Source organism: Nanorana parkeri, unplaced genomic scaffold, assembly GCF_000935625.1.
Source record: "Nanorana parkeri isolate BGI_ZX_2015 unplaced genomic scaffold, ASM93562v1 scaffold132, whole genome shotgun sequence".
In the NCBI taxonomy this organism is placed as follows: Eukaryota; Metazoa; Chordata; class Amphibia; order Anura; family Dicroglossidae; genus Nanorana; species Nanorana parkeri.
This window is the reverse complement of record NW_017306400.1, coordinates 1,803,566-1,817,293: the sequence shown is the minus strand read 5'-3', so window position 1 is coordinate 1,817,293 and position 13,728 is coordinate 1,803,566. Positions and strand designations below refer to the sequence as shown.

The 13,728-nt window shown below is 38.3% G+C and overlaps 1 protein-coding gene across 1 annotated transcript in view; it reads right to left on the bottom strand.

The window, feature by feature from the left end:
* The window catches only part of LTA4H (leukotriene A4 hydrolase), a 40,218-nt gene that overhangs the window by 16,970 nt on the left and 9,520 nt on the right, over positions 1-13,728 (bottom strand). Inside the window, exons 3-9 of the mRNA XM_018553877.1 lie at positions 12,653-12,773; positions 5,536-5,604; positions 5,324-5,428; positions 4,463-4,515; positions 3,526-3,598; positions 2,983-3,123; positions 1,218-1,241 (exon numbers count right to left, since the gene is read on the bottom strand). Of these exons, the coding sequence (XP_018409379.1) occupies positions 1,218-1,241; positions 2,983-3,123; positions 3,526-3,598; positions 4,463-4,515; positions 5,324-5,428; positions 5,536-5,604; positions 12,653-12,773 (586 nt within the window). The remainder of the gene's footprint in view (positions 1-1,217; positions 1,242-2,982; positions 3,124-3,525; positions 3,599-4,462; positions 4,516-5,323; positions 5,429-5,535; positions 5,605-12,652; positions 12,774-13,728) is intronic.

Below are 13,728 nucleotides of genomic sequence, written 5' to 3'. Positions count from 1 at the left end.
CAAATATGGCGATTACACCACACTGATGAGCAGTAAAAGCTTTTAAAGAGTTGCCTATGGCCAATTTTCGATATGGTCATTTTTTGCAATTTCGCGGGCACACAATTTTATTGCTGGACATGTTTGGTAAATATTTACCCGATGTGACCCCATCTTTTTTCCCAAAACATTGGCTAATAAATGTTTCATGAAATAACGTAGGGAAAACATTTTTTCCCCAAAAATATTCGGTCCTTTTTTCTTTATATAGTAAAAAATAAAACCCCACTGCGATTAAATACCAACAAAAGAAAGTTCTGTGTGTCCCCTCTCCCCACACAAAAAAAAAAGATTCAAAATTTCAGTTAATTGTTGTGTGACTGAATAAATGTCAAAGTACCTCAGTACTGAGTACTGAAAAATGGTCGGGACAGAAAGAGGGTTTAACCCCCTTGGTCATTAAGGGGTTAAACACAGATGAAATGCATATACGGCAGCTGCTTTACCTGCAAAATAATTTGTATTCAAACCGTTCATTCCTGAGGTTTGCTCTGGTGAGCTCCTCTGTTACCTATCAAAACACACACCGCACTGTAGCTACATCTGCTGCTTTTCCCTCATCTCACTTTGATCTCTGCTGTACAGATTGCATATTTGATTGCAAAAGGCTGATATAAATGAAATATTCATGTTAAATACTTTGACAAGACCAGTGAATCTTAAAACATTTGTTCTGTACAAAAGGCAAAAATGAATGCTCTTCGCATATTTTCTTTTCAGGTTGAATGTGATGCAATAGCGAATTATGGCCCCTAGATGGACCTGAGGAGCATAATTATACTTATTTTCTATGTTCCTCCGCGCCATCTAGTGGCCATAATGCAGTATTACACTGCATTTGACCTGAAAAGAAAAATTAATTACTATGAACATTATTTTTTGCCTCCATTTCCCCAGAGATTCGTAAGACCAGTGGCTCTGAACGGTTCATAAAACAGAACCCTTAAAAGTAATGAATTTTGTCTGCTAAGTATATCATGTGATAAAAGTAATGAATTTTGTCTGCTAAGTATATCATGTGATACAGTATAAATCTTTGTAAATGAAAACAAGGTATGCTAGTCCTAAAAGTGCAATAATACAATGCACAATTGAATTGGATGATAAATCAAAGTTCTAGTTTACATAAACATATATCTTATTAAATGTATTTTAATATGAAAATCATAAAAACTTACACTTGCAAGAGATCGGTCACCAGCCTGAGGAAAAAAAAAACAACAAAAGTTTATGAAAATGGAATGGAACTGCTGCACATAAAGCATGCTTGTAAGTCATATGCAAAACAGCATCTTTGCGAGTCCCAAAATGGCCCTAGTGAAGCAGTCTATTAAATAGTTTACCCAAAATGGTTTATTTTAGGTTACAGGCAATCAGGTCTCCAACTATCTCATGTCCTGCTTGGAGAATCACTCCTGACACAGAATGTGTTCCCAGTCCTTCTATTGCCTTCTCTATTATATGAATTACATTAACAATCCAATAGGCTGCCCTGTTATCTTGAGATATAAGAAATGGTTCGATGGCTTTAATCTAACAGATTACTGTGCTGCACTATGGGTAGATAAAAAACACAATCATTTTATCATTTGTCTCCATGATCTATTTCTCCAAGATAGCATAATTCCAAAGTGGATGCGTCTCATGGGAAAGGAATCCGGCTAGAACGCTGGACATTCAACTGACATGAATCCTCAAGAATGGGAGGTGGCAAAAGCTATGCATTTTATTCTTTTGCTTTTGTGATGGTATTAAATTAACTCATGTGCATCAGAGGATAAGAATTTAACAGAATGTAGGAAGGCAAATCTCTGCATCTTTTTAAAGGTTAATTGAGAATACAGAGAATCTCAGCCGTTCTCTGGAGAATGTGTTATCCTATAAAAGGCTGGATTTGGTTAAAAGACACTCATTTCATGATTTTTAATTTTCTCCGCAACAAAAGCCACATCCACATTCTCTGGTCCCAGAGGAACAAGTATGCCTTGAAGGACCTCAATTATTTATCCAAACAGCAAGAACACCAAGGATACAGTGAAATATATATTTAGTTCAGACTTGCGTTACGAAAAGATTAAACGGACTAGCATGCTGCAGAGAGCTTTTACAGTATTACAGACTAAAAGAATTTACTATGGGATCTTCTAAGCCCATTTTTTTATATAGTCGAATCAAGTTTATTTATAAGCATATAAGGAACAAAACATGAGCAGGTACATGCAATGTATGATCAAATAAAGTGTACAAAAGGATCTGGGTGTATAAAATCTCAAACAGACAGATGTCATAAGGGTACGATACCCAACTCTGGCGATGAAGATGCTTGCGGAACAGGAAACATTATCAAGCAGGATTGCACGTGCGAAAAAAAAAAAAAAAAAGAGGCAAAGGAAAAAAAACCATGTAAACCCACGAGCTAAATCATTATGCCAAGCTTCTATAAACCTGGTGGTTGAACATGAAGCTTAGTCTGTAGCACCCCCATACATAGAGAGCAAATGGCGTGGTGGTTCCAAAATTTTATGGGGCTTTACCATTTTAATTATGCCACTGAATGGAAGTTGTATAAAGAATATTGGTTTTGCTGAATGTTATCATTATGATGTTCTACTCCATTAGTGCTTGTCTAGATTAAAACAAAGCAAGAGGTTCATTTCATAGCTCCCTTGCCGGAAGTACTCGCCCATGACTCAGTTCAGCCACCAGAAGTGAGAAAAGGAAGCTTTCTATAAGCTCCAAATCTCTCTATTCAGAGCACACACACAAGACTGAGGTTTCCATGCAACAGTGCTGGACCAATAACCATATATAAAAGCACTTTCACAGAAGTGGAAGTCACCTGCTCCTCCATACCCAGAAACATTATGTATGCTGTAAAACTCCCTGTCATACAAAACACATGAGCAAAACATGTATATAGTGATTTGTGTACAGAAGGCTTACCAATACAGTTGGGGTTACAAAAGTAAGACAAGGATTTTCCATGCCTCCATAAGGAAAAGATGGTGGTAAAATAAGTAGATCGTATTTTTCCCAAACATACGGCCCAACCAAATCTTCAGCATATTTCAGCATTTTCTCGGTCTAAAGTGTAAAAAAGGAGAAAAATATTAAACTATAAATTGTAAACTACTGCCCTTTAGCTCTGCCTCCTCTTATCACCTCTCACGTCTGTTTTCCCGCTCCCGCCTGCTGCGGGTACCGGACATGGTCCAGCTCCTGGAAGATAGGAGCTGGAAGGATGCTATGGGCAACTGTATCAGTTGAGAGAGAGAACTTGTCTCAGACACTTTTTATTCATCTCCAGACCCCCTTTTCTGACATACAAAGAATCTTCTGCATTAAAAAACTTACAGCATTTTTCTTTAAAGCGGAGTTTGGTCCCACTTCATCTCCACACATTATATACAATATATTTTAGTAAAAAACTGGCACATCTTCTAATGTTACATCACTGCATGTAAAAGGTAAATGTTTAAAACCAACCTCTGCAAACTCATAGACAGAAGCCTCCAGAAGCTCATTCTCTGTCCACACTGTTGTTCTTGGGCCAATCTTCCTGTGAGGATGATAATCGTTAAGTCAGACACATTTTTAAACCCTTATGTTGTAATAAAACATGCCACACAAAACTTGGTTCCCATCAAGGAAACTGAGTTGTAAGCGTAGTGAAAGAGAGAAGGAAGAAGGAAGAAGAAATCCAATGTGATGAGGGCTGCCACTAACTAAACCCCATCTTAAAATTCTAGCTGCTTGGCCAATATGCTGATCCACTGGCTTATATACTCCCCAAGTCACTGCCCTGGGAAAAGTATGCAGATCAAGTATGTAAGTGAGAGTAAAATCTGATGTGCTTATCTGCATGATTGTGCTGGGTAATGACTCAAAATATTAAAAAGGATCACAGCATGACAGCCCAGCAATCTAAATTTGTAAAAGGACATGGTTCAAAATGTTAAACTCCTGTATACTTTACTGGTCCTCTTCACTCTGGATCTTGTGCTGTATATTACATACTGCAACTGTCCCCAAATTCGTATCCTGTCCTGAAGATTCTATACCCCAGGTTGCTCCACTATGCACACTTTGTGTGTTGGAGTATATTCTATACCTAGGTCCTTTTTAATCTCTGTGTCATGCTATAAGCTACATACTTCCTAATCGCCCCACTCTGTGTACTGTGGTTTACATTCTATACCCCAGACTGCTGCACTCTGCTGCAGGTTATATACTGTGAACCACTAGCAAATTGACATTCTCATATAAAATCAAAAGAAAATCACGTGGACAATTTACGCAAAAATCTAAGTCAAAACAGATCTTAAGACATGACATACGACCTGGAGGTCAGCTGTATAGTATTGTGTACTTAAGAAAAGCTAAAGATTTTTTTAAAAAGAAAAAAATTCTGCAGTTAAGTTACCTTCCTTCTAAAGCTCCAACAACCAGGGCAATGAGGTAGCTTGGTATCGGCACCTAATGTTAACAAAAATGGAGTGTTACATGAATAGGTGAGTTTAGTGCATTATGTCTTGGCTAAACTAGGAGTCAAATATTAGGTATCAAATGACTAATTCGTCAATCATTAGCCATCGAATGCTGTCAGGCCAATAGATGGCCACCTCTACATTAACAGTCCCATTCACAACATATATTAGGCTTTTATTTTTTTTAGTCTCAGTAACATTTGCATTTGACACAAAGTCACAGACCAACAGGACCAATGTGTTATCAAATTTGTAGAGTCAACTGTTGAATTATTGATTTGAGTAATTTTCCATTTATTGTCAAGGGGGGCCCCCCAACATGCTCACTTGCCTTTGCATACATTCAACACCCTAACAACCCTAATTTGCATTTACTGGCCTTTATCCCCTACTGCTGACCCTGGGAAAGTTAAAACTGCTCTCAATGAGAGCAAATATGGCAAGGTTCAACTGCTGTTTATAAATGTGCATCTTTGCAGCAAACTACTATAAACTGTGGTCTTGGTAACTAGGCGAGACGCAGATGTGTACCTAGACATTTAACCAATTTTACACTCGCAGGTTACTTATGCACACTACACATTTTCTCAGCTGTTTTTTTCTGGGATTTCCAATAAAACTGGATAATGTTACAATTTAGTTTACCTAAAAAACAAACAAAAAAATGCTTGTGATCTTGAAATATGAAAATAAAAAAACATTTAAAAAATTAATTAAATTTAAAAAAACAACAACAACAAAAAAAAGGAGAAAAAAAAAAAGTATTTGACAAATAAGTAGTGGAAGAGAAAACATACATTTTGTTTGAAGCGATATATCTTCCTCTTGCTGTTATTTGGATCAATGAAATCCCCATCGTTAAGAGCGCTCATCAGTGCCACGAGCTCTTTAGGTATTGAAACCTGATAGAAAAATAAAAAATATTTGCTGTGAGGTATACAGTGTAGAACATTTGGGATATTTGGATCCATAACCTACTCAATTGTTACATTTGTATTTGGTAACAAACCTGACTGTAGTAGGTGAATTTCACGCCAGGGGTATCTTGACAAGGAATTATGGTTCTGCAATGTGTGGCCTGGAAAATACAAACATGGAGACGTTGTGACAAAAGCAGTAGAATAAAATGGGCACTGGCATTTAACTGTGATGGCAAAGACATTTTACATGTTTTCCAAATGTAAAATGAACAATTAACTAAATACACAATAAAACGAACTGTCAAACTGCTTACAGTTTTAAAATAAAGGGAAAAAAAAAAAACATTCAAAAGTTAACACAAATACAGTGAAGGGAATTCATCAAAACTGGAGCAGCTGTGCATGGCAACCAATCAGCTTCTTTCATTTTTGAATCTTAACTGGAGAGAAGCTGATTGGCTGCCATGGGCAGCTGCTCCAGTTTTGACACATTCCCCCTAGTGTTTTCAGGATTCATATGCAAACTGCCATTTCTACTGAAATTCAGAGTGGAACTCAGTTACATGGGGCAGGATGGGCATGGTGACAAGAGGGAGGTCCAGTTTCTGCACAGAACACCCAAACTAGACACCCTGCATAGCAATGCAAGAACTAGGCAGCAGTCATAAAAACTGGATGGGCAGAACATTCAAGTAGAACCTTGTACTGCAAAGCTTTTGATAAATCTAAAAAGGAGGTTGTACAATCATGTAGTAATATCTGTGGCCGGCTTTAGGGCTTGTAGACATATTCATGTGAAATAAGCAAATCTAGTAACAGGAAGGAACCAGACAGTTCTATCAAACATTCTGGCAGTCCAAGTTCATTTGATCAGGACACACTCATTTTAATCCTTTTGCCCTTGCCATCAGGGCAGCAGTCCATTTTACCTGCATGGGGTATTGAGGTGGTCATTTATAAAAAAGGGAGAATTAACGCACAACGATAAACCATTGCAAACTGAAGTATCAACAAGCTACTGAAATTGATCATTTATTTTTTTTGTTGCTTCTATTTTGATTTTTACTGATCAAATTATTTTTTTTATATAATCCTTTTTTTTGTTTGTTTTTTAATTACCTGTACACAATTACTACTTTACAAGACATAATTTAATACAGGATGCATCCATGACAGTTTTGGGGATTTGAGCATGCTTGTTTTTATGTTTTTATAAGAACGGCAATCACTTCCTTTTCCTTTGTTGACTGCTTCTCTGTAAATAAAAAACTTTCAAAAATAATTTAAAGGAATCTGCTAAAATTCTAATAGTAGGTGGCCCAGTTGGCTTGGCAAAAGGTAGTTAAGCAATGGACTTTTGTCCAATCGCCTGCAATCACTGTCCATGTATTCGGACAGCAACTGGCATCCACTGTCAGAATACAATAGCTGCAACAGGAGATTTGGCCATCCATCTGTTTAGGGATCCTGTTGGATTTCTATTAATGCGTTACCCGATTTATTTTGCTGCGTGTTGTGCATATATTTAAAGTGTAAGTAAAGCCTAACAATTAACTTCTCTTGTTTGCTCCCTTTTGGTCTGTTAAATATACCATTACATGTGTTTCGTTATATCTGTTCCAGAAGTGCAAAAAATTAAATAAGAAAAATCTAATGCAGCCAGATTTAAGGACTGATAAGCTGCCATATATTGCGTTTTTTTCTTGTGTTTAGATATGCTTTAGCATCGCTTGTAGCATATAACTGCTGAAAAGCTGGATTCAGCAGCCTCTTGCTTACTGCAAGTAGTACATATGAAATACCGATATTCCCTATCCTGACTAAAAACCACATGATTATATTCAAGGTTATTTTAAGTTCTGACCATAATAAAGAAAAAAACCACAAAAAGCACTACAAAAAAATTACCATTTAAAAGATGAGAAATAAAGGATTGTAAATGTGAGGAGTAAAAGAACACCAATCCCTAACAATGTAATTTTCTTGCACAAATTTTTAAAACGGACAGAATTTCCCCTGTTACAAATAGTTACAATCATTGTTATTGATTTCTGATGGCACACTTCTAGTAGTTCAGATTTTGGTTTGACAGCACTTTACTTTTTCACCTCTAGAGTTCGCTAGTGGCAAAGCTGGAAGTGAACAAGTCCATGTTAAAAATCAGACTATTTTTTTTAACATGTAACAAGAATCCTGACTGAACATGAATACAAATCTAATTAACAATATTCTTCATGTTTTTGGTAAAAGTAAAAAATTAATCTCAGTAGCGAAGCAGTCTTGCAAAACCGGGTCTGTTATTTAATTTTCATCATTAACACTATCTATATACATTTGTACATTCTTTTCATGCTTCAGTCCAAAGATATTCTTGTAGTAGGTTAACTGCTTCCACTGAAAACTGGCCCTAGTATACCTGGTGTGAATGACTGTGGTAGTGACAAAGACTAAGTGACATCAGGGCCATGGACTGATGTGTATGGTCTATGTATTCAATTATATAATAGAACACAAAACCAACAATATGTATTTACCATGATGTACAATGAAAGCCAGCAAAAACAAAAAGAAAAAAAAACAAAAAAAAAACCGACATAACGCCAAAAACATTATATTTTCCCAATTCACGCACCAAAGTGCTTAAAGGAGAAGTATGGGGTTAGGGCTTTTCCCCATAGTTCTCCTCAGGGTAACATCACCCTAAGCTCAGTATACCGCGAGCTACAGCTCACGGTATACTGAGACGCCGCAGCTGAAGCGGATCCCGACAATTATGTCTGGATCCGCCCAGCTGCGTGAGTGACAGCTGGCTCTGCCTATCTAGAGGCAGAGCCTGCTGTACCCGCCCCCTCCCCCGTCCATTCCGCCAGTCAGCGCTGGAGGATCGGAGCAGGGAGGGGAGAATCCAGTCCCTCCCCTGTCACGGCAGAGAGCTGTGACAGGATCGAGAAGTGAGTAAACGCCGGTATGTGTTCGCTCACCTCCCGATCTACTGAGCCGACCTGTGACAGTCTCATTGTCACAGGTCGGCTAGAACTATGAGGCGAGTGAAAAGCACTCACCTCGTAGTTCTCCTTTAAAAAAAAAAAGTGAAAATATTACATATACACGCATACACACACACGACAGATGTCTAATCAGATAATTAAGCACCAAAGCAGACATGTTGCATCAACTTTGCAGATAAGGACAGCAGAGAAACTACTTCTCACATCCAAACTATGCATAAGATTACACATAGAGGGAATTAATAAAATGTGTCTAAGACAAGTGCCATCCCAACTCATGCAGGTGGCCATAACAAACCAGTCACCAATCTTTTATTGTTCCTACACAGCCTAGAAAATGAAGATTACAAACCTGAATGACTGCACTCCAGTTGAGACCAAGTTTGTCTCAAATACTTCTCATTAATCCCCCCACCCAAGTGTCCATAAAAAAAGGACACACAATTCAAGTTTTATTGTCATAGAACATTCAGTCAGAGTGGACTGTTATTCCTTACTTACAAGCCAGCCACTAACCTGAAATAAGACCATATCCTAACACCCGAATGCACTGGGCTGTCCCAGGTCAGTGGTTTACCAAGTAGTGAATAAAGGAGAATGGTGACATTTCCAGACTAGGCACCTTCAAAAACATGTCAGCAATAGTAGCCCCCATATTTCAGTCCTGATACCACTTAATTTGAATGCTTTACAAAAGGTCCACAACTAGATAAAATGAACGTCAATGGAATGTCTAACAGCAAATAAACTGTTTCTATGGAAGATAAAGCTATTAAAATGGATAGCTATTTAAACAATGACAGCCCCTCTTTAACCACTTGCTGAAATTTCTTACTATTTACACACAAACATCTGAATTTTTGGCTAGAAAACAGCTTCAGACCCCCAAACAATTATATATTGTCTGAGTTGCACGGTATTTGCGCAAATGTTTATCAAACCAGTATTTTTAGGATAAAATACACTAAAATTGAATTTAGTGCACAGAAACAATTGATAAAAATATAAAAGATGTGGTCACGTTGAATAAATAGATACCGAACATGTCAAGCCTTAAAATTGCGTGTGCCCGTGAAACCTCAAAAAAAACAAACTACAATGCCCAAAATTTCACATAGGCAACCCTTTAAAAGCTTTTACTGCTCATTAGTTTAGTGTAAGCACTGATTAATGGCCCTAGAATTACTGCACTCATTGGCAATATGCAACATGTGTGGCACAATTTTTGTTTTTGCGCACCAGACATGCGTTTGGATTTGTATGTGCATGTACTGGGGGGGGGGGACTTTTTTACATTTAACTTTATTGCCATCACATAAGGGGCTAACAAGCCCCCTATGTAACAGCAAACATGATGTGGCAGGTCTTCTTAATGGAGGCATCACATAGGGGCCCCAAAGAAACTGATGGGAGTAGAGATCTGCTTCACCAGCTTCTTCTCCTGGCTCTAGGAGCCGGAGAATGTGCGCAGTGACACCGGATGTGATGTAATACATATCACTTCCGGGTCTAGTGATTGGAGGAGAGATCAGCAGCTAGTAACTTGCTAATCCCTTTCTGATCGGTAGTGGGAGACCCACTTTGCCGGTGACTGGCCTGTACGGGGTCAGCGAAGCCCGGGGTAGCCGGCGATGGGAGGCACACCTTCAGCCGCACCGTACAAGCGATCCAGGGCTGTATTGACGCCTGAAGAGTTTAAAATACATCTGCATACATCAATTGCTCTCCTCGAGATTCTCCACTTTAGCTCAGATTGGGAGAGGGACCTCGGGTCTACCCCTCTGATGAGGAAGTCAAAACCTCTTTTTTACCGACCCATAAGATCTCTCTTGCTAGTCTATTTTTCATAAAAGGTTTCCTTCCAGATCTTTGTTGTGCTGGCGTTGTCTTGCGACAGAAGGTACTCACATTTGGTGGAACTGCTCGCTCATACTGCCCTTTTGGTCCTGCATCTTGGACATACACAACAGAGTTGTTAGATCCTTCTCCTAAAATAACTCTCCTCTCCATATTACCTGGCTTCATTTGCAGGATTCAAAAATACCTACCGTATATACTCGAGTATAAGCCGTCCCGAATATAAGCCAAGGTACCTAATTTTAGCAAAAAAAACTGGGAAAAAGTATTGACCCGAATATAAGCCGAGGGTGGGAAATGAGGCAGCTACTGGTAGATAGATACCAATAAAATTACATTAATATTTATTTAAAAGAAAAATAACCTAGCTCTGTAAGTGGAAAAGGGGGTACAGGGCTACATATCATGTACTACGGATCATTTAACCCATTCATGTTAGCAGAGGATCATTGTAAATGTATTGTTGCAGGCACTCTATATGTACATGTACTATATACTACATATAGAATGCACTGAACAATACATTTACAATTATACTAACATGAATGTATTAAATGATCTGTATGTAGCCCTGTACTATGGATCATTTAACCCATTCATGTTAGCAGAGGATCATTGTAAATGTATTGTTGCAGGCACTCTATATGTACATGTACTATATACTACATATAGAATGCACTGAACAATACATTTACAATTATACTAACATGAATGTATTAAATGATCTGTATGTAGCCCTGTACTATGGATCATTTAACCCATTCATGTTAGCAGAGGATCATTGTAAATGTATTGTTGCAGGCACTCTATATGTACATGTACTATATACTACATATAGAATGCACTGAACAATACATTTACAATTATACTAACATGAATGTATTAAATGATCTGTATGTAGCCCTGTACTATGGATCATTTAACCCATTCATGTTAGCAGAGGATCATTGTAAATGTATTGTTGCAGGCACTCTATATGTACATGTACTATATACTACATATAGAATGCACTGAACAATACATTTACAATGATCCTCTGCTAACATGAATGGGTTAAATGATCCGTAGTACATGATATGTAGCCCTGTACCCCCTTTTCCACTTACAGAGCTAGGTTATTTTTCTTTTAAATAAATATTAATGTAATTTTATTGGTATCTATCTACCAGTAGCTGCCTCATTTCCCACCCTCGGCTTATATTCGGGTCAATACTTTTTCCCAGTTTTTTTTGCTAAAATTAGGTACCTTGGCTTATATTCGGGACGGCTTATACTCGAGTATATACGGTACTCAGATACCTGTTCATTGTCATTTTCAAGTTCCTCTGACCATACAGTAGTGGCTTACTTATGTTCTATAATGCGCCTTAAAGAATTGACGGCTCATCTCCATGATCGTCAATCACAATGTGCTGCTTTATGGGCCAATTAGATTTTGGATTTGGACATGGACTCATTTTTGGCCTTTTCATATAGAGGGCCGTTTCTCCTGCAGATTATTGCCTTTACACTTTAAACTCGTATTTTCATATAGTGGTTAGAGGTTGGTTCCATTTCACCGGTTGGCCATGCAGGGTCCTTCTCTCTTCTGCCTCTTTTTTGACTTCCTGCACTCGGTTTATACTTTGGGTTCCATTCTTTCTACCCACTTTTCTTGTTTTTACTCAATGAGACCACGACCTGGTAATCCTTTTTTATTCTCTTTTGCATGGTTGGAGACCCCTTTTAGACGATGCTGCTTAACACTACTTCGCACACAGCGGCAAGTGCCAAAGACACAATGATACTGTCTGTTGAAATGTGTATATGTCAACGGGGTTCTCCTAAAATGACTATGTATTACTGTACTGTGTTTTAACGGCTCATGCTCTTGGTATCGTTTTTTTTTTCTTGTTGTTACTGGTTATTTAAAATGGTAATAAAATCTTGCAAAAGAAAATAGATCTGCTGCATGCTAAAAAGGAAAGAGCCAAATGTACAGAAGGCATGTTGCCAGTGCCACGTTTTACATTTAGAGTGCCTAGTTGGCCTCAATATGTGCAGCAGTAGCCCCTTGTAAAGGCCAAACTTTCGGCTATGAGGCAGTGCAGTACTGGATGCCGGAGGAAGGCATCACAAAGCCTCAGCACCATGGAGAGCAGGGAAGTCTGCCTACAAATACAATTAGTATTAGTGCAAGACCTTCATGAAGGGCTGCTATAGTCAGGGACCCTAATGTAATGATGAAGTACTGGATGAGGAGGTGGGGTTATTTGCTCATCTTTAAATATCAAATTAATTTTTTTTTTTAAACATGAATAAAGATGCATGATTGTAGAAGAAAACAGAGTAGGGTTGTTACCTGGCACTGGCTGAAAAGATAAGGATGAGTCTTCCCTGCAGTCTGCTCGGGGTTGAGCCATTGAAGAGCCGAGGATTTTGGGGAGGTTTCAGAGACGATTTCTACTATAGCTTCCTGCCCTCTGTAAGAACATGACAAGTGAAGTTCAATTAAAACACACAGAACGGCAGCAGAAAGAACAACAATATACAAAAAAAAAAGTAATTTCTAGTGTTCACCCACTAAAATCAAGGTCAGTTGTGAACAGAAGTTGGTGAGGCAGATCAAACACTTTCCTGGGAGCAGCATATTCCCACCCACTTGAAATGGAACTCTGATTAAAATAAAATACACCTATATGTGCCCTTACCTCATCAGTACATGAGCAAGTGCCTGGTAAGATTTTGTAACATTCAAGGATATTCTCTAAGGGGAATTGATCCAAACTGGAGCAAACAGAATCTGGAGCAGTTACCCATGGCATCCAATCAGCTTTTCTCTTCAGTTAAGATTTGAAAATTAAAAGAGGCTGATCGGTTGTCATGCGCAGCTGCTCCAGATTTTCTCTGCTCTAGTTTTAATTAATGCCCCTCTCTGTGCTCCCAGACAAGGTCCACTGAGGATTAGATTGCCACCAAGATTTCAGTACAATAATATTGGATACATCCATTAATGTTTTCTTTTATGACACTGTTTTCTTAAAGATCAGCTTGAGTATAATTTCAAATTTAATCTGCAGTCTGACTCATTACAGCACACAAAGTCTACTGACTGTACAATTTCCATTAGATTTTAACTATCCAGTGCAGGACCTACCTGAGCAATCCATTCAAGATATAATCAGGTAAAATCTCGAAGGAGATTATACAACCAAGCTGTAACAAGTGTGGCTAACCGACAGGTTCTCTATAGAACAAATTCAGGTTGCAGATTTACTTAAGTTATAAATAAAAGTAATGAAATAGACATGATTAACCCTTTCGCTGCCAAGGACGTATGGCATACGGACCTACAAAAGTGCTTCCAGCTGGCCAGCTCAGTATGCCATATGGACCTGGCATTTACAGTTCTACTATAAGCTGATGGTCGCTTTAGCG